Below are 21868 nucleotides of genomic sequence, written 5' to 3' on the forward strand. Positions count from 1 at the left end.
GCAAAAATCCTCAACAAAATTCTAGCCAATAGAATTCAACAACATATCAAAAAATTAATCCACCATAACCAAGTGGGATTTCTACCAGGTATGCAAGGCTGGTTTAATATCAGAAAAACCATTAATGTAATCCACCATATAAATAAAACAAAAGACAAAAACCACATGATCTTATCAATTGATGCAGAAAAGGCATTTGACAAAGTCCAACACCCATTTATGATAAAAACTCTCAGCAAAATAGGAACTGAAGGAAAATTCCTCAACATAATCAAGGGCATCTATATTTTATACAAAGGCAACAGCCAACATCACTCTAAATGGAGAGAGCCTGAAAGCATTCCCTTGAGAACGGGAACCAGACAAGGATGCCCTTTATCACCGCTCTTATTCAACATTGTGCTAGAGGTCCTCCCGAGAGCAATTAGGCTAGACAAAGAAATAAATGGCATCCGGATTTACAAGGAGGAAGTAAAATTATCTCTATTTGCAGATGACATGATCTTATACACAGAAAACCCTAAGGAATCCTCCAGAAAACTACTGAAACTAATAGAAGACTTAGGCAGAGTCTCAGGTTATAAGATAAACATACAAAAATCACTTGGATTCCTCTACATCAACAAAAAGAACATCGAAGAGGAAATCACCAAATCAATACCATTCACAGTAGCCCCCAAGAAGATAAAATACTTAGGAATAAATCTTACCAAGGATGTAAAAGACCTATATAAAGAAAACTACAAAGTACTACTGCAAGAAACTAAAAAGGACTGACTTAAGTGGAAAAACATACCTTGCTCACGGATAGGAAGACTTAACATAGTAAAAATGTCTATTCTACCAAAACCATCTATACATACAATGCACTTCCTATCCAAATTCCAACATCATTTTTAATGTGTTAGAGAAACACATCACCAACTTCAAGTGGAAGGGACAGAAGCCTCGGATAAGTAAAGCATTACTGAAAAAGAAGAAGAAAGTGGGAGGCCTCACTCTACCTGATTTCAGAAGCTATTATACAGCCACAGTAGTCAAAACAGCCTGGTACTGGTACAACAACAGGCACGTAGACCAATGGAACAGAATTGAGAACCCAGGTATAAATCTGTCCACGTATGAGCAGCTGATATTTGACAAAGGCCCACTGGCAGTTAATTGGGGAAAAGATAGCCTTTTTAACAAATGGTGCTCGCATAACTGGATATCCATTTGCAAAAAAATGAAACAGGACCCATACCTCACACCATGCACAAAAACTAACTCCAAGTGGATCAAAGACCTAAACATAAAGACTAAAATGATAAAGATCATGGAAGAAAAAATACGGACAACGTTAGGAGCCCCAATACAAGGCATAAACAATACAAAACATTACCAAAAATGACGAAGAGAAACCAGATAACTGGGACCTCCTAAAAATCAAACACCTATGCTCATCTAAAGACTTCACCAAAAGAGTAAAAAGACCACCTACAGACTGGGAAAGAATTTTCAGCTATGACATCTCCGACCAGCACCTGATCTCTAAAATCTATATGATTGTGTCAAAACTCAACCACAAAAAGACAAACAACCCAATCAAGAAGTGGGCAAAAGATATGAGCATGCACTTCACTAAAGAAGATATTCAGGCAGATAACAGATAGATGAGAAAATGCTCTCGATCATTAGCCATTAGAGAAATGCAAATTAAAACTACGATGAGATTCCATCTCACTCCAACAAGGCTGGCATTAATCCAAAAAACACAAAATAATAAATGTTGGAGAGGCTGCGGAGAGATTGGAACTCTTATACACTGCTGGTAGGAATGTAAAATGGTACAACCACTTTGGAAATCTATCTGGCGTTATCTTAAACAGTTAGAAATAAAACTACCATACAACCCAGAAATCCCACTCCTCAGAATATACCCGAGACAAATAAGAGCCTTCACACAAACAGATATATGCACACCCATGTTTATTGCAGCTCTGTTTACAATAGCAAAAAGCTGGAAGCAACCAAGGTGTCCATCAATGGATGAATGGATAAATAAATTGTGGTATATTCACACAATGGAATACTACGCATCGATAAAGAACAGTGACGAATCTGTGAAACATTTCATAACGTGGAGGAACCTGGAAGGCATTATGCTGAGCAAAATTAGTCAGAGGCAAAAGGACAAATATTGTATAAGACCACTATTATAAGATCTTAAGAAATAATATAAACTGAGAAGAACACATACTTTTGTGGTTACGAGGCGGGGAGGGAGGGAGGGTGGGAGAGGGTTTTTTACTGATTAGTTAGTAGATAAGAACTGCTTTAGGTGAAGGGAAGGACAATACTCAATACATGGAAGGCCAGCTCAACTGGACTGGACCAAAAGCAAAGAAGTTTCCGGGATAAACTGAATGCTTCAAAGGTCAGTGGAGCAAGGGCAGGGGTTTGGGGACCATGGTTTAAGGTGACTTCTAAGTCAATTGGCAAAATAATTCTATTATGAAAACATTCTGCATCCCACTTTGAAATGTGGCATCTGGGGTCTTAAATGCTAACAAGCAGCCATCTAAGATACATCAATTGGTCTCAATCCACCTGGATCAAAGGAGAATGAAGAACACCAAAGTCACATGATAACTATAAGCCCAAGAGACAGAAAAGGCCACATGGACCTGAGACCTACATCATCCTGAGACCAGAAGAACTAGTTGGTGCCTGGCCACAACCGATGACTGCCCTGACAGGGAGCACAACAGAGAACCCCTGAGGGAGCAGGAGATCAGTGGGATGCAGACCCCAAATTCTTACAAAAAGACCATACTTAATGTTCTGACCGAGACTAGAGGAATCCCGGCGGTCATGGTCTCCAAACCTTCTGTTGGCCCAGGACAGGAACTATTCCCGAAGACAACTCATCAGACATGAAAGGGACTGGACAGTGGGTAGGAGAGAGATGCTGATGAAGAGTGAGCTAATTATATCAGGTGGACACTTGAGACTGTGTTGGCATCTCCTGTCTGGAGGGGGGATGGGAGGATAGAGAGAGTTGGAAGCCGGCAAAATTGTCACAAAAGGAGAGACTGGAAGGGCTGACTCATTAGGCGGAGAGCAAGTGGGAGTACGGAGTAAGGTGTATATAAACTTATATGTGACAGTTTAACTTGATTTGTAAACGTTCACTTGAAGCTCAATAAAAGTTAATAAAAAAAAAAAAAAGAATAATTAGCTCAGAGCTGAGATTTATTTCTGGCATGTATTTTGGTGAGGAGGGGGAATCAGCATTACATTATCCCAATCGTGTATCACAGCAATGAGGGCGACAAACTGCCCAGAGTTGTCTGTGCCAAACATTCTATGGGGGGTCAAATATTAATCAAACTGACATCTCCAATTTTTTCCCTTCTGTTGGGTGTTTTAGTAAGGCCTAGGAAGCCCTGGCGTTATAGTGGTTAAGAGCTACGGCTACTAACCAAAAGGTAGACAGTTTAAATCCACCAGACTCCTTGGAAACTCTATGAAGCAGTTCTACTCTGTTCTATAAGTTCGCTATGAGTTGGAACAGACTCCATGGGAACAGATTTGGGTTTTTTTTTTTTTTTTTGAATCAGACCTAAACATCATGGGATATCCAGCAAGTCAATATGCAAAACCAGGTGTCCTGATCACTCCCAAACTGGCAGTGCTGCATATTTAGCCAGAAGACAAAGGTCTTCAGTGTTACACAAATACTCCTCCACTTCAGTTGTTTGCCTCTGCAATGAGATGAGCATGCCCACCTATGACTCCAGACTTTCCCCTGGCATGAACCTGACTGTCCACCTGTCACAGAAAGAAACAGCCATTATGATTTTAAGATAAAATGGGCATGGAACTAGGTAGTTCTAGAATATACTTGTACAAGCTACCAAAAAACAACAACAATCAAAAAGGAAACCTATTGCCATCGAGTAAATTCCAACTCATAGTGGTCCTGTAGGACAGGGAAGAGCTGCCCCATAGTTTCCAAGGCTGTAATCTTTATGGAAGCAGACTGCCACATCTTTCTCCCAAGGAGCAGCCGGTGGATTTGAATCGGTCCGTTAGTAGCCATGTGCTTAAACACTGTGTCACCAGGGTTCCTTAAAGTAAGAATAGGCTATAATAAAGTGTTTATGAACAACTGAAGAGGTCTCATAGCCTGTCCTTCACACCTGGGATAGGGTGGCACAGGGACGAACCCTGCACTCCATGTTACCAACTTTCTACCAAGGCAGACTTTGGGCAAAGTTGAAAATTAATTATTTTTAGCTCAAGCCCCTTCCCCTGCCTCTTCTTTCTACGCCCCTTTCCCCCAACTCCCTATCCCACTGACAACTACTATTTTCTCCTTAGGGACTCTGGAATTGCTCTAGTACTGAAAGATCTGATAGTGTAAATTTACTCCGCCTTCATGTATTCATAGAAGGCAGAGAACTGGGGGAAAAAAAGGAGCTAAATTAGATCTGTTCCCTCATGAAACTGAGTTTGAACCCTATTGGAAGAATACTCACCCCTACAGCCAATGAGTCAATTTCAACTCATAGCGACCCTATAGGACAGAGTAGAACCGCAGCCATAGGGTTTCTAAGGAGTGGCTGATGGATTCAAACTGCTGGCCCTTTGGTTAGCAGCCAACACTTAACCACTGCACTACCGGGGCTCCTTGGGGAGAACAGCCACAAGAAAAGCTAAAGGGCAAAGGCCTGTGAAAAACCGAAAGGAGTAGAAAATGCACAGACCTACACCTGAGGAGAAAGTAAGTACTACAGTTGAGAAACCATGATCTAAGAACTACCACAATTGGCTAATGTTAGGGTGAACTCATTTGTCCGCAATCTACTGAGGCCCAAGAACATCTGGGTTAGTTCATTCATTCACACATTCATTCATGTAGTCATTCACTCATGGGCCAGGGTGAACTGGAATATTCCATACACTAAGAGAGCTCTTTCAGCCTAACTCTTCTGCTCTTAGATGGTATTTTTTTCCTAACCCCATAAAAATGAAGATCTGATCCCAGATTTTTCCACCTTTATAGAAAAAGGATGCAACCAAAATCAAGCACAGTAAACATGATGAAAGCATCTTAGCCAGCTGAAATTCAGCTTGGAAAGAAAAAATTGTTTAGTTCATTAAATTTTAAGCAAAATTGGAATCACAGAGGTTAAAAGAAAACTCACAACTAAGCCAATACCAGACACAAGACTAAAAAGGAACAACTTAAGTCTATTCAAGGGAAATGAGTATGGTGAGGAATGCCGGGCCCTCAGACAACTATACAGGATGTTCTGGGGCTCCAAGAAGACAGCCAGTGAAATGGTGCTTTGCAAAAGTAAAGAAAGACATCACACATGTAAAGGCACTGATATAATTATTAGTAATATTATCACCAATTATAATCTCCATCTTAGCTATAGTTGAGGTTGTTTATAAACTAATAATATAGAAAACCAAGGGATAAACAGCCGCATTTGGAACAAATATCCTACAGATTAATATGGCACCAAATGTGTGTATTATTTTACACGGCAATTCTATAACAAACTTTGTATAGGGAGCTATACAAATAACCAACTATAGGAGACTCCTAAATTAAATCATGGTGTGTTCGTAATGGCCACAATACAGATTACTGTCTGTTTGACAACCCATTCCAATCTTTCTCCACCCTTCCTATCCCACTCTGTGGGTAGAGAGACTGGCAACTAGAAATACCCTCTTGTCCTCTGACTTACAATTGAAATTGTTGTTGTTGTTGTTAGGTGCCATCAAGTTGGTTCTGACTCACAGCAACCCTATGTACAGCATACGTTCTGCCCAGTCCTGTGAAATGCTCATAATCATTGCTTTGTTTGAGCCTATCATTGCAGCCACTGTGTCAATCCATCTCACTGAGGGTCTTTCTCTTTTTCAGTGACCCTCTACCATGCATGATGTACTTCTCCAGGAGCTATTCCCTCCTGATAACATGTCCAAAGTATGTGAGGCAAAGTCTCACCATCCCAGTTTCTAAGGAACATTCTCGCTGTACTTCTTCCAAGACAGATTTGTTCGCTTTTGACAGTTCAGGGTATACTCAACACCATAACTCAAAGATATCAATTCTTCTTCAGTCTTCCTTATTCATTGTCCACTTTTTGCATGCATATGAGGTGACTGAAAATATTACAGCTTGGTTCAGGCACATCTAAGTCCCCAAGGTGACATCTTTGCTTTTGAACATTTTAAAGAGGCCTCTTGCAGCAGAGATTTGCCCAATGCAATGCATCTTTTGATTTCTTGACTGCTGCTCCCTGTGGCTTTGTGTACCCAAGTAAAATGAAGTCCTTGACATACCAATCTTTTCTCCATTTATCATGATGTTGCTTATTGGTCCAGTTGTGAGGATTTTTGTTTTCTTCGTGTTGAGGTACAATCCATACTGAAGGCTGTGGTCTTTGATCTTCATCAGTAAGTGCTTCAAGTCCTCTTTGCTTTCAGCAAGGTTGTGTCTTCTGCATATCACAGGTTGTTAATGATTCTCCCTCCAATCCTAATGCTATGTTCCTCTTCATATATTCCAGGTTCTTGGATTATTTGCTCAGCATACAGATTGAATAAGTACAGTGAAAGGATACAACCCTGATGCATGTCTTTCCTAATGCTTAACCACACAGTATCCCCTTGTGCTGTTAGAACAACTACATCTTGGTCTATGTACCGGTCCCTCATGAGTACAATTAAGTGCTCTAGAATTCCCATTCTTTGCAATATTATTCATAATTTATTATGATCTACACAGTTGAATGCCTTTGCATAGTCAATAAAACACAGGTAAACATTTTTCTGGTATTCTCTGCTTTCAGTCAAGATCAATCTGACATCATCGATAATATCCCTTGGTCCATATGCTCTTGTCAATCAGGCTTGAATTTCTAGAAGTTTGCTGTTGAGGTACTGCTGCAACTTTTTTGAATTACCTTCAGCAAAATTTTACTTGTGTGTGATATTAATGATATTGCTTGATAATTTATCCATTCTGTTGGATTACCTTTTTTTGGAATGGGCACAAATAGGGATCTCTTCCAGGTGGTTGGCCAGGTAGCTGTCTTCCAAATTTTTAATATTTTAATATTTCCCTGTAGAATTCTTCAATACTGCAACTCGAGGCAATGAACAATGGCATCCTTCATATTGGTTCCATAACTTATTAGTTATCAACAGTTGGCTCCACAACTTATTAGCTGTGCGGTCTTAAACATTTACTTGGTCTCTCAGAGCAAGGAATGGGCACAGCTATGTCCAATAAAACTTTATTAACAAAAATAGGCAGCAGTTTAGATTTGGCCTACAGGTCATAGTTTGTACATCTCAGAGACTGATGTTAGTTCTTTTTAAAAGATCATTATTTTTATAATAAATCATTCTTAAATCTCAGAGTTGAAGGTTCCTCAAAAATAAAATGGAGAGTTAGTACTCCTCCTGTCTACTACCCCAGAAGTTGTGAGAACCTTATGAGGAAAGGAGCATAAATGTATGCGAAAGCTGTAAAGCAAGGTACAAATACAAGGCAGAATTGCATTGTATTCTGTTATCGTTGTTGGGTGCCATGGAATCGATTCCAACTTCTTTACTCCAGTATATTTGCCGTCAACATTAACTCACGAAAGTCAAACATAAAGAAAATGGTAATTATATTGGTGAAGTATAGCTACAAACTATAATATTATAAACTATTCGATCTGTTAAAAATACTCAACATAAGACCACCACTGATTAATCAGTAAAAATCCTTGCAATAGCTCCAATGAAACTGGCTCTCAAGGGAACTCCCCCGACTCACATTAATTACTCTGACTTATTTGATATGTTCCCAGCATTTGTCTGATATGTGTTAGTCTCATATCTTTAGTTACATAGTAAAACTTTTTGTAAAGCTTTAAAGTTCAAACTATGTGCTCTCTACCCTATGATAGCAAAAGTTCAACTGAGCCACTCAATTTTCAGTTTTGCTGATTCAACTTTTTGGAGTTTTGTAATTAGTTATATTCCATTATTACTGATCATCAATTAGCTCAAAATGTTGCTAAGATGCTGAAGAAGGCAGAATTTAATGATAACTTGAGGTTGGTAGGATACTAAATTTCTCTCTTGTTAATAATTAAAGTAGATAACTTAGGTTTTTTTTATTTATAGCTTCCAGAAATATCTGACTCATTCCTGTGCACTGCCCTGTCAGCTAATCATAAGTCGGTCAGGATCTGACTTATGCCATTGTGTTTTATTTTCCACTTATACCTTCAACTGAAGCCATTAAATGCAGCCCAACCAAAGATTAAAGCAAGTGAAATGGGCATTGTGTGTCTTCTCTGAAACTTTCCACTCTGCCAAATGCTTTGATTCATAAATATATAAAGGATGAAAGGAAGTAAAATTTCAATTTACCTGTTTCAATTTCCCAGATGTAAACAGAGTCATCTGCACAACCAACAATTAAAAAATTCTCAGCCGGGTGCCATTTTATCATCCTCACAGGGAAAATATGCTTCCGGGCATGTAGGAGACAACTCTTCCCCTCAAGCTGCAGGAGAGCCACTGAATGGTCACTGCATACACAGCAAATTATCTGATCAACTCTTAGCTGTGGGCAAAAAAACAAAATAAAACAAACGAACTAAAAACAAACAGTCTTGTGTAAGTAAGTAGTTAAATGCTTTCTTCATGATTAAATCTGATTTTTCTCCTAGTGATAGCAAACATTTCTTTTTAAACCCCCATTTACGAAACAGTACCTCTGCTTTCTATAGCAGGTCTCCACATAAAACTCTACCAAGGAGCTTTAAACATTGAATAGCTTTAAACGACGTATTTGGAAGGTCAAGAGATACAAGTAAATGGAGGATTTCAGGTTGGATCTACTTATAAATGAAGGACTTGACCATCATCAAATTCAGGCAAGGAGACAGACATGGGAAATAATGCAGAATAAAATAAACCCCGTAACTAATCTGTTGCCACAAAAGGAAGCTATTTACAGACACAAGCTTAGGCTCAAGGGTATCATGAGCTGATATTTTCCACTTAAAATCTCAAAATGTGATTTGGTACTGTTCCCAGAACTACACACATTCTATTCAAACAGAAAACTCAGTATAGACACAATCTAAAAGAGGTAAGCATTAGATAGTTTCAACTGAATGTATAGCCTCAAAGACACAAGGATCAAAAATAGGCTCACAGGAGGATCCTTAAGAAACTTTTAAAGTAGGCAGCATGTGGTTACCTTAAACACAGTTCAGGACAACGACCTTTGGTGTTGGATACTGCTGAGACTAATCTGAGAGAAATTCACAGGGCAGCTCTGTGCCCCACCATGAAAGACATCTGCCAGTCAGCCCATGACTTGGGGAGGGGGTTGCAGTAGTGTCTCTTCTACTCCCTATTTCTCTTCTAACCACCTTACCATGTTGATGCTTCTATTTTCCCTAAGGCTCAAAGCCACAACTTCAGTTGCTGTTTAAACCATCTGTTGAGGTTCCTTGAGACTCTCCCAGAACTAATCATTAACCTCTCTGTGTGAGGCACTGGAGAACATGTTATTTTCAATAACCATTTTTAAGAAGACTGCAGAAAAACTGAGAAAAATCACAAAATGACAGCTGGAGCCTAGACTTGTAAAATGGGTCAGATATCATTGCCTTCCCAACCATACTAATCTCTTAGAGAACCTACTCAACCCACAGATTCTAAAACAAGCAGTCTAATGTGCTTCAGAGGCCTTATACACACACACACACACACACACACACACAGGAACACAAATCCTATGGCCAGAAATAGACATATACTAGCGACCCATACTAGGTCAATCAGGTTCTATTTCCTAGGAATTTAAAATTGTGAAGCTAAAAGAAGTTATAGAAAGAAGCAATAGAATGGGGCAATCACAGAGAAGCAGATACTTTTGGGATGGGGTAGGGGGAAATCAAAGAATAACCTGGGTTTCCAAACTTATAGTTCATGTTCTACTAGGCCCCTGCTGTACTGCTTTGTCTTGGATCTAAAGAATTGCATGTCATATACTCTTTCAATAACTTCCCTTTTTATTCGACTTAGTTTAAATGGGTTTCGATCTTTATAGTTAAATCATCTATGACTGAGCATAAGTAAGGAGGAGGTGGGCAGGCAGGGAGGGGAGTAGAAAGAGTGCCTACTAGTGCCTCGTCCAGGTCAGAAGGGGAGCTGACTTACACTAGTTTCCAGGAGCTTGAAGAAAAAAAGTGATAAAGAAAAAAAAAAAGGAGGGAATCTCAGGAACAAAGGACATATCAAAGTATCCCAAACCATGTCATTCAATTTTTTTTTAAGTGTCACTTAGCCTTGTTTCACTGTTTTACCATTTGTGTTGCATAAAGGTGCTTTTGCTATGTTGTACTGTGAAAATATGGCTTTAAGTTTTCTGAGTTGACTTTGGAGCTGATCTTTTATAATATTACTATGAAGAAATAATTTTTGCAAGCCAATTAACTAACTTATAAGCCCATTTTTCATATGTTAACAATGTGCCTTCATTACAAAGGAAACTCAAGAGTTGGTCATTCATAATTTAACAAAGGTATCAGCTCTACTTGGAAACCCTGGTGGCGTACTGATTAAGCGCTATGGCTGCTAATCAAGAGGTCGGCAGTTCGAATCTGCCAGGCGCTCCTTGGAAACTCTATGGAGCAGTTCTACTCTGTCCTATAGGGTCGCTATAAGTCGGAATTGACTTGATGGCAGTGGGTTTGGTTTTGGTTTGGTTATCAGCTCTGCTTGGTGCTGAATTTGATAGTTCATGGGAAAACTATACCTAAAAGTATTTCATTTTTCCCAGTAAAATGTAGATGCACATAAATTTGGTAATGGTTGTTATTTGTTAAATAAATTAAAGAGCAAATAGAAATCAATTTAAGAAAAGAAAACGTAAGTATCAATATTATTAGAAGAGGAAATAGTGAAGGCAAAAGCTAATTTTTGATTTATAGATTTGGTATTGTTTGAATTGGTTTTATATTGAGTATCTATTACTTTTATAATAAGAAGATAATTTCATTAAAAATTAAGATACAGAACCAGAAAAAAATGTAAGTACTTAAAGAGAGATAATTAAGTGGCCTTTGTAAAACCAAGAATTGACAAAATCTCTGCTTCAGTACCAAATTATTTGTAACAGATTGCATATATAGATTAGCAAGGAATATCCAAAAATCACCCAGTTGTATTATATATACATAGAACAATTTTTTGTGTGTGGGAATATGGGTTACTTTTTCTTGTTTACTAAACTTTCTGTACTGTTAGATAACTTTCAGATTGCTGTGCTATGTTTCACTTTTTGTCTTAACTTACTCTGAAATTCTCTGGTGACATAAAAAGACTTGTTACTGGACCAGCTTCCAAAGAGAATTTATGCAGAATTTGTTCAGCAAAGATATCCCACAAGATGACACATGAGTCCTGGTCCCCAGACAACATCCAACTTTGGTCTAATTTTGATGAGAGACCATGGGGATACAGTAATGAAGTAACACTTTGGTAATGGCCTTTAAGAACTCTGTGATAGACGGAATCTGGAAAACAAGAAACATCAGATAATAAAAAAATTATCTTTGTTTCAGAAATAGCTTTGAGATTTCCTTTTATATAATTTTACTATATAAAAAAAATTTCATATAATCATAGCTATACACTTGACTGAGAAAATTAATGACAGCTCTTGGATCATAGCAAAAGCCAAAGGCTTCATCGTAAGATAGATCATGTTTTTGATGAAGTTCTAAAGCTGGTTGTTCAAAGTCTATTAATTATTTGAGGACATTAGCAAGTTACCAATTCCAGTGCCATGAAATAGCAAACCCTGTTGTAAAAGAGTAAATAATTCATATATTTTGCTGCCATGAATATAAGCTCAGAATATTACTAAAAACTGATATCCTTTAAATTAGCATGACCAAGTCTAGTATTAAAGAAAAGCAAACTTTCACAGAAAGTTTTTGCTTTGCAAGTTGTTAAAGATTACCTAGTTTTACCCCTTGGTTTCACAAGTTAGTATCTGAAGGTTCAGAGAGGTTAAGTGACTTGTACCCAAGTGTGAAAAAGCACAGTGTAATGTTTAAGAGCATAGCTTTGGTGTTACAGAAATGCAGCTTTATATTTGTGGTTCTATCACTTACTAAGTAAGTCACTCTAAGCAAGTTGCTTTAAACACAGGTACTGAATCTGAAAATTTGGGATAGTAATAGTACTTAACTCACACAAGCCATTTTATGGAATAAATAAGATAATGTCCATAATTTCCTTAGCACTGTGTCAGGCACTTGGCAGGCACACAGATATTTTATGCTATAACTGTACTAGAACACAGATCTGACAGTTGGTTTACTACTCTTTCATTAACTACGCTGCTTCTTCCTTTGCATTAGCTTAACCTAAAAAAACTGGTGAGGGGTATAGACCAAAAACTCTCTTTGTTCAAAATAAAAATGAATCTCAAAGCATCATTATTATACTTTAGTTACTTCCATTCCATCAGGCACATCCTCTCTTTGTATCCCCTAGCAAACCATGAGGAATGCTAATTCATATGGGAGAAGTCAAATGTAGGTTTCTACTTGTTTTCTGGATACAGATCTATCAGGCTAGATTAAAAAATGCTAAGATCGAAGCTTTTTCAATAACTTTTAACAGCAGCCATTTAGCTCTATACAAGTAAACTCCCTCTCCTCGGTTCATTGCCATTCATTCCCCTACTTCAGTCATTAAGTCAGTAACATTTAGTTAAGTAGCCAAAGTAAGCTGGGAACAATAGTAGGGATGTTATTTTCAATTGAGATTTTGTACTGACCCCTTAAAAATCTTCTAGTCTAATAAGACCCACACAATATTTTCTATACTTCCTAAAATCTCAATCACCTCCTCTGTTTCCTTCCCCCTTACAGAACATAATTTACTGCACAATGATCTTTCTTTAATAGACATTAGCTCGTGCAATGTACACAGATGTATACAACTACATACATATGTCATTAACAAAGAAATACAAATTAAAACAGGAAGATACTCTTTTTCTCATGATTGGTAAAGATTAAAATGTCTAATAGCACACAAAGTCAGCAAATGTATGGAGAAAATGGTATTCTCATAGGCTGATGGTGGCATGCATGTATATGGATGTAAGCTCTTTGGAGAACATTTTAGACTTATTTTCAAAATTTTCAAAATTAAAAATGATCCAGTAATTCTACTCCTGGGAATTAATAATAAAGATATAACCACATACATGTGCAAAGATAGTCAATTATGTATTTTTATGGTAGTCAATGACTAGAAAAACCTAAACATCCATTAATAGAAAATTTTGAAATTTAAATTTTGATTATCATCACACATTTTAAAAGAGCATATAAATAATGTGCTCCAAGATATTAAGATTTTTTAAGGACGTTTAGGCAGATGTGTAGAGTATGCTCCTATTTATGTAATATAGTTAAAAGAATGCACACTGCTATACTGCTATGTGCTTGTATATGCATAGAAAATGTCAAGAAGGGTATATAGAAACTATTATTAGCAGTCACCTTTAGTGAAGAGGGCTGGATAATCAAAGAAGAAAAGAAACTTATTTTTCATTGTATAATCTGCTTAACTTTATTTAAAAAACTTATATGTATGTTTTACTTTAAAATTAAAATGTATACAAATTTATCAGTGAATGTTTAAGCCTCTGCGATCTTCTTTAGTACAGCTTGTTGAAGTTGAAGCTTAGATAAATCAAATAAATAAATAGAGTCAAATAAAATTCAATGACCTTTTAATAAAGAACCACTCTCTAGGAGTCTTGCTTTGGCGGCATCCAAAGCTTGTGTAATGAAAATTCTCCCATCTTCACAGCCACATATTAGTTGATTAAGACTTGGAATATACTCTGATGAAGTGACTATTGCAGTTCCAGCCCCATCTTTAAACCCAGAAAGATGATCGATAATACTCTGTGACATGGTATGATGCTTATCAAAATTATCTTGAAGGGTCCAGGTGGTACTTATTGGTATCACTAAAACAAAAAAAAGAAAATTTAATCAATTCAACATAGATATGGAAATTATCAAGGTGCCATTCCTTAGAGACTCTTTTGCCATCCTAAGAGTGTGCTATAAGCAGAAGAGTTCTCTTGCCACCCACTGCGTTCACTCAAAATTCGACTGCATTGGTCCTCTGTCCTTCAGAGGCCCAGAAGAATAAAAAAAAAAGCAGAAGAGTTCTCTTGCCACCCACTGTGTTCACTCAAAATTCGACTGCATTGGTCCTCTGTCCTTCAGAGGCCCAGAAGAATAGGTACGCATTAATTCATTCATCTTAGACTGAGGTCAACTGAGAAATGTTTGCAGTGATGTGAAATGATAGATCAATATAATGAGTATTCTATTTGCTTTAGCATGTTAACAGGGAAAACTGAGTATCTCTTAGTTGGGTGAGGGAAGTAGAAGAAATTTACTGTTTAAGGGTTAAGAATTTGAATATCTCAAAATCATACCAAGCCTCCAAGAGTACTGAATATCATCTTACATAGCTGATCACTCAAACATGTGAACTGGGCCTCAGGTAGGCTCAAAAAGTGAAAGAGGCTTGGTATCCAGGAATGAAGAAGACAAGTTAAAGCCAACCTGCCTCTGTATGAAAAGGATTCACTGACCTTCAGGAGGTATGCCACAATGACTGACAACCTCAACTCCAAAGCCTAGACTAGCACCAAAAGTTGTCAGAAACTTCTATGGTTCTAGCTACAAACAAGGTTGGCTAGAAGCTTACTTCTGCTGCTGGGAGGCAGAACAAACACGAGAATCCCTAGAGTCATCATCAAGCAGCCTCAATAGTGAGCATGGTATGATTTTTTAACTTAAAACTGAAGTTGTAAGAAGGTCTATTATGAACAATTTAGAAAAGATGTGGGACAGGAACACTAAAAGTTATACCAGTAAACTTGTTAAACAGCACAAATTTGTGCTTAGAAATTCAAGTACTGAGGAAAATGGGGATCCTGTTTCTGCTGTACCCCTAGACAACAGAGATGTTTTACTGATTTTGGAATAAGGGGAAAAGAGCCATCACAAGGTTCCTGAATTTGAAGTACACATTCTTCACAATAATGACTACTTTAATGATTTCAGTTTTGTCATTTAAGAAAAATTAAAATAAACAAATGCTAAATCATATGGACAATTGCCAACTGTTTTAGTGCCACATTTATATTTGCATTTGCAGTTACAAGAAGCTGTAATAATTCCAATAGAGGAAAGGGTTGAAAAGGGGTTGCTGTTGTTGTTAGGTGCCATCGAGCCATATCGACTCACAGCAAACCCATGTGACAGAGTAGCACTAACCCACAGGGTTTTCTTGGCTGTAATCTTTCCAGCAGCAAATCACCAGGTGTTTCTCCTCTGGGCTCCAACCGCTAACCTTTGAGTTAGCAGCCAAGGGCTTAACTGTTTGGATCACCAGGGCCTTTGGAAAAGGGTACAGGGCATATATAAACATGACAATTCAAAAATATGAATATGATGTATCAGCCTATCCCATATTTATATTGCCAGCATTCATTTCTTTCAATGAAACATCACTCGTTATGTTAAACTGATGTCAGTTTGAACTATATTGATTGTACTTACTATTACATAAAATCTATCAGAATCATGTTTATACTTATTTTTGTATTTGCATATTTTAGGGAACATACTAAAAATAATTAAATTTGTAGTGGTACCCGAGAAAATTTTTGTTTGTAGCTATATTATGTAATTTAGAAAAACACTAAATTCATTGTAAATTAATTCTCAGTAGACATGTGATTAGAAACAGAAACTGTCTCACCTCTAGGAGAACCATCAGACTTCGAAATGGGAACATCAGGGATGCGCCACAAAGTAATTCTTCCTGAGACTTCTCCAGAGAAAAGCACCTTATAAAAAGGCTCTTTCCTTTCATTTACGTAGCCCATAACAAAGGGAAGGCTCTGGTCAGAAACAAAGAGTTAACTTTTATGTAGGAAAAATATCTAACTATAAAATAGAGATACCCACAATTTTTAAATGGAAAAACAAGATTTCATAGCTAAACAATTGAATCTTTTCAATTTATTTGCCACTGTTTCAAAAATTTCAACTAAATTAAATGAAATAATCACTGATTTAGGACCAAAAACCTCTTTATATAGCAAGTAGCAAAGTCATTAGCTAGACTTCAAACCATTATGAAGAACATCTAACTATGCATGTAGTATACATACTGCTAGGCACTTCACATTTTTAGTTCAATAATCCTGTGAAGTTGGTATTATCATTGTCTTCATTTTATACATGAGTAAACCAAGAGAGGAAAGGTTGATTTGTCTAAGGCGATAGATACAGATATATAAAAAAAAATTTTTTTTTTTTTTATATAAAACTAAAAAAAATTTTTTTTTTTTTTATATAGAGTCCATTAATTCTGACTTAAGAGCCCCTGGCTTAAGAGCCCCTGGCTTAAGAACCGCTGTCTTAATTCTGATTTAAGAGCCCCAAATCCAGTAATTCTGCCTTAAGAACACCTGTCTTCTGACTCTACTGCTCACAAAGAGGGCCTGATTTCTTTAAGGTCCGTTTCAGTTTTAAAGACGCATTACCAAACTCTGGGGCCAAACTGCTTGGATTCAAATCCTTTGGTATTAACCTCTCTGAACATCAGTTTCAAAACAAGGTCATGGTGGAAACTGAAGTAGATGAGGTAGTCTGTATGTTTGGTAATAAAAAAGGCCTCGGTAGAAGTTAGCTATGCTCATTGTCATTGCCATTACTCTCAGTTGATGTACTCAAACATCTTATCACCACGGCTCAGGCTGTTTCTACCCCAGCTACTCCCACCTCAGCACTTAGTCTTATTTCTTACCTAAGACTCTGGTAAACCCAGTTTCTCATCTCAACAGCCAGGATCCCTGGCACAGGCCTCAGCAATCACTAGCTGTGATGCAAAGCTATGGCAGTCCCCATAAAGCTGGCAAAGAAAGGGAGAGCCCTCATTCCTGCTACTAGAACTCCATCAGCAGATATGTTCCCAGCATCACAAATTACAACTGTGGGAACACTGAAATTTTATTCTATGTAGTTTCCTCTCTAGTTCTATTGATCATCTGAAAACACCCTTATAGACCCTTACTCATATGAATTCTGATTTTTCTCTGAAAACTAGGTCATGTTAGTACTACAGGTTTACAGAACATTTTTTAAAACTCAATGTATCTATCACACTCATCTCCCACCCCACCACCGTGACTTTATTTGCTCCTAACCGCAAGAGAGAATAAGTCATCTTATAGTGAATACTAATGATGTTTTTAATAAGAAAAATAATGTCTGGCTTTTGCTTCCTGCATGGATAAAGGGCAAGGGTCTATAAAGATGGGTAAATCAACTTCCTTCAGTTTCAGATTATTCATATTTCAGTAGCTTACAGGCACTTCCCACATTTAAGATACAGAGGCAGCTGTGGTTGTCTAAGCATTACTGGTAGATGACACATAAATTTATGTCTACGCATTTTGTGAAACAAAGCAAGATTAGTATTTTTTTAAGTTGATTTTTTTATTGGTGTGCTTTCTCCTAGAGCAAAATGGAGCTATAAAGGAAGAAAGGGTAGGTTTTTCTAAAAAATAACCCAAAAATTCTTTCTGAGTAAACCACAATATTGCTTTTGTGATCAAACTCCCTGTTAGAAATCATGATATTTGTTTTAACAAGGAATTTTATTTAGAACAATAGCTAAATACATGTGAAAATTATCTCAATACATGTCTAAGTTAAAAAATTAAAAAAAAAAAGGCAGGACACAAACCCATTTCATAACGCTTGAAAAAAGGAATAGATGCATTCAAATGTTAACAGCGTTCTGTCAAACCATCTATCAAAAGGGTCAGTGAAAAAATTATGTGTGTATATATGCATGTGTGTATATGTATATATATATACTCACACACACATATATTTATATTTAGAGAGATAGAAAGCAAATGTGGAAAAAACTCAACACTTGGTAAATCTAAGAGTATATATGTGAACATTGTACTACTGCATCTTTTCTAAGTATTTGAAAACTTTCCAATTACAATATATTAAAAAAAATATTCACAGTAAACATGGTATGGTGTTGAGATTAGGATTTTTAATTCCTCTTTTGTACTTGTCAACAGTTATAGTTTTCAATAAAATGCATTGTTTAGTTCACCAGACATAAAAATGAGATTTTTAAAGACAGTTTTCTCTTCAGTAGCCATTAACAATTAGATTTGATTTTCTCATTAACAACTTGATGCAATGCTTCAATTTTTCAAGCCTGACTCTTACAAAGCAACATTTATTTAAGAAATCAAGTGAAACAGCTTTGAGGCAGTCACTCTATTCCTACATTACCTTATTTTCTTGCACAGAAGTAGAGCAGAGTAAATGAGGATAAATGGTCTCTTTAAGTACTCTTCCATCAGCAGGGTATATGCTTTCTGAAAGCCCACTGTATGGCAAAAATAAAAAGCCAAGTTTAGAACTTTGGGGTTCTTTATTCATTTTTTGTTTTTTGTTTTTCTCCGACTTTCAAGAGCCAGATGGTACCATTCAAGTTTCTAAACTCTAGTTAGAAATTGTTGGGTAATAATTACAAGTGACTTTTTGAAAACCCAGAACCAGCTGTAAAAGCTATACATGGTTAGTCTCATTCCTTCATCCCCTGCTGTTTTATACAAAGGATGAAGCCTACCAAGCCCAGGATAAATCTTCTAGTGCCAAAGCTGTTTTGTTCTGGTTTTTGATCATGGGCAGTATGCAGGGATTTTTCCATAATAAACCTTCCCAAGTTCATTTTCTACCTGAATGTTTTGTATGCCGCTCCCATCTGAGCCCACCTGTTCAGCAGCTGATAGATATAACTGTGACCATCGTCTGTCCAGATGATAATTCTGTGAGCAGCAAGCACCTCCCCACCAGCAAAGAACTGTCCACTTCTACTAACTTCAGTCCACAGGAGAGAAAAATCACAATAATCATAAACCTAAAACAAAAGTTAATGATGTACATTAGCAAAAGCTTACAATCTAATACTCCAATGAGATAAAAGAAAAATCATACTTACAAACCTATTTATTTAGATAACATTATTCAAAAGGCAACAAATTAAGTTTAACAGGGCACAGTGTTCTCATATAGCAAGATGATATTTCACTAGTACTTATTTTTCCACATTTATCCTATGGTAGGTTTTAGTGGATAAACTATATAAGGCTAAATCACTTTAGAATGTGCCCATTAAGTAGAGGTCTAAAAATCCCCAAATTTCCATACAGTTTTATTCTTTTCCATATAGGCAGTCCAAGTTTAACACTTGAAAATTTATTACACAAAACATTTATATAACAGAAATTCTTTGTTACCCCGATGTTATCACCATACAAGTAAGACAATACAGTTTTGTACCTGACCCAGTTATATGAAACAATGAAGAAAAAAGGATGCTACTAAATGATGGTAACTTGTTGTTAGGTGCCATTGAGTCCGTTCCAACTCATAGTAACCCTGTGTACAACAGAACGAAAAACTGCCTGGTCCTGCGCCATCCACACAGTTGTTATGCTTGAGCCCCTTGTTGTAGATACTGTGTCAATCCATCTCACTGAAGGTCTTCTTTTCTGCTGACCCTGTACTTTACCAAGCATGATGTCCTTCTCCAGGGATTGATCCATCCTGATAACACGTCCAAAGTATGTGAGACATAGTCTCACCATTCCTTGCTTCTAAGGAGCATTCTGGTTGTACTTGCTCCAAGACAGATTTGTTCATTCTTTTGGCAGTCCATGGTATATTCTTTGCCAACATCACAATTCAAAGGTATCAATTCATCTTCAGTCTTCCTTATTCATCCTGCAGCTTTCCATGCATATGAGGCAACTGAAAACACCATGGCTTGGGTCAGGCATACCTTATTCTTCAAGGTGACTTCGCTACTTTTTAACACTTTAAAGAGATCTTTTGCAGCAGATTTGCCCAATGCAATGCGTTGTATGATTTCTTGACTGCTGCTTCCAAGAGTGTTGATTGTGGACCCAAGTAAAATGAAATCCTTAACAACTTCAAACTTTTCTCCATTTATCATGATGTTGCCTATTGGTCCAGTTATGAGGATTTTTGTTTTCTTTATGTTGAGGTATAATCCATACTGAAGGCTGTGGTCTTTGAAATTCATCAGTAAATGCTTCAAGTTCTCTTCACGTTCAGCAAGGTTATTCATGAGTTGTTCTCTAATCCAGAAGCCATGTTCTTCTTCACATAGCCCTGATTCTCAGATTATTTGCTCAGCGTATAGACTGAATAAGTATGGTGAAAGGATACATCTGACGTACACTTTTCCTGACTTTAAACCATGCAGTATCCCCTTGTTCTGTTTGAACAACTACCTCTTACTCTATGTGCAGGTTCCTCATGAGCACATTTAAGTATTCTAGAATTCCCATTCTTTGCAATGTTATCCATAATTTGTTATGATACACACAATCAAATGCCTTTGTATAGTCAATAAAACCCAAGTAAACACCTTTCTGGTATTCTCTGCTTTCAGCCATGATCCATCTGACATCAGCAATGATCTCCCTGGTCCTATGTCCCCTTCTGAATCCAACTTGAATTTCTGGCAGTTCCCTGTCGATGTACTGCTGCTGTAGCTGCTTTTGAATGGCCTTCAGAAAAATTTTACTTGCGTGTGATATTAATGATACTGTTCCATAATTTCTGCATTCAGTTGGATCACCTTTCTTAGGAATATGCATAAATATGGACATCTTTCAGTCAGTTGGCCAAGTAGCTGTCTTCCAGATTTCCTAGCATAGAAAAGTGAGCACTGCCAGCTGCATCCATTTGTTGACTCAAAATATTGAGCTTTTCTGTAGTCTCTTTCCACAGATGTAGTCAATTTTATTCCTGTGTGTTCCATCTGATTAGGTCCATGTGTATAGACGCTATCTATGTTGTTGAAAAAAGGTATTTACAATGAAGAAGTCACTGGTCTTGCAGAATTCTATCATGTGACCTTTGGCATCATTTCGATCACCAAGGCCATATTTTCCAACTACTGATCCTATTTCTTTGCTTCCAACTTTCAAATTTCAATCACAGGTAATTATCAAAGCATCCTGATTGCATGCTTGATCAATTTCAGACTGCAGAAGTTGGCAAAAATCTTCAATTTCTTCATCTTTGGCCTTAGTGCTTGCTGCGTAAATTTGAATAATAATCTTATTAACTGGTCTTCCTTATAAGGGCATACATATTATCCTCTCACTGACAGTGCTGTACTTCAGGATAGATCTGGAAATGTTCTTTTTGATGACAGATGCAATGCCATTCCTCTTCAAGCTATCATTCCCAGCACAGTAGACCATTTGATTGTCCACATCATTAACGTCAACTCTACTTTGAGGAGGCAGCTCTTCCTCGGTCATGTTTTGAGTGCCTTTCAACATCAGGGGCTCATCTTCTGACACTATATCAGACAGTGTTCTGCTGCTATTCATAAGATTTTTCACTGGCTAATTATTTTCATAAGTAGACCACCAGGTCCTTCTTCCAAGTCTGTTTTAGTCTGGAAGCTCAGCTGAAACCTGTCCACCTTGAGTGACCCTGCTGGTATTTGAATAGCAGTGGCATAGCTTCCAGCATCACAGCAACATGGAAACCCCCACAGTACAACAAACTGACAGACACGTCGGGGGAAGAAGAATTGGTAGTTGGAAATCATGGCCTTGGGAATAGAAAGGATGCTGGAGATCACA

At 37.3% G+C, this 21868-nt stretch overlaps 1 protein-coding gene across 8 annotated transcripts in view; it reads right to left on the reverse strand.

Moving 5' to 3' along the window:
* WDR72 (WD repeat domain 72) overlaps positions 1-21868 on the reverse strand; it is a 970312-nt gene that overhangs the window by 433623 nt on the left and 514821 nt on the right. For all 8 annotated transcript variants that reach the window (XM_049903404.1, XM_049903402.1, XM_049903403.1 and 5 more), the window contains 6 exons: positions 18953-19098; positions 18468-18564; positions 15898-16039; positions 13838-14083; positions 11380-11600; positions 8437-8632 (listed from right to left, as the gene is read on the reverse strand). In XM_049903404.1, the coding sequence (XP_049759361.1) occupies positions 8437-8632; positions 11380-11600; positions 13838-14083; positions 15898-16039; positions 18468-18564; positions 18953-19098 (1048 nt within the window). The remainder of the gene's footprint in view (positions 1-8436; positions 8633-11379; positions 11601-13837; positions 14084-15897; positions 16040-18467; positions 18565-18952; positions 19099-21868) is intronic.

The sequence above is a fragment of the Elephas maximus genome, chromosome 12 (genome assembly GCF_024166365.1).
Source record: "Elephas maximus indicus isolate mEleMax1 chromosome 12, mEleMax1 primary haplotype, whole genome shotgun sequence".
Taxonomy (NCBI): Eukaryota; Metazoa; Chordata; class Mammalia; order Proboscidea; family Elephantidae; genus Elephas; species Elephas maximus.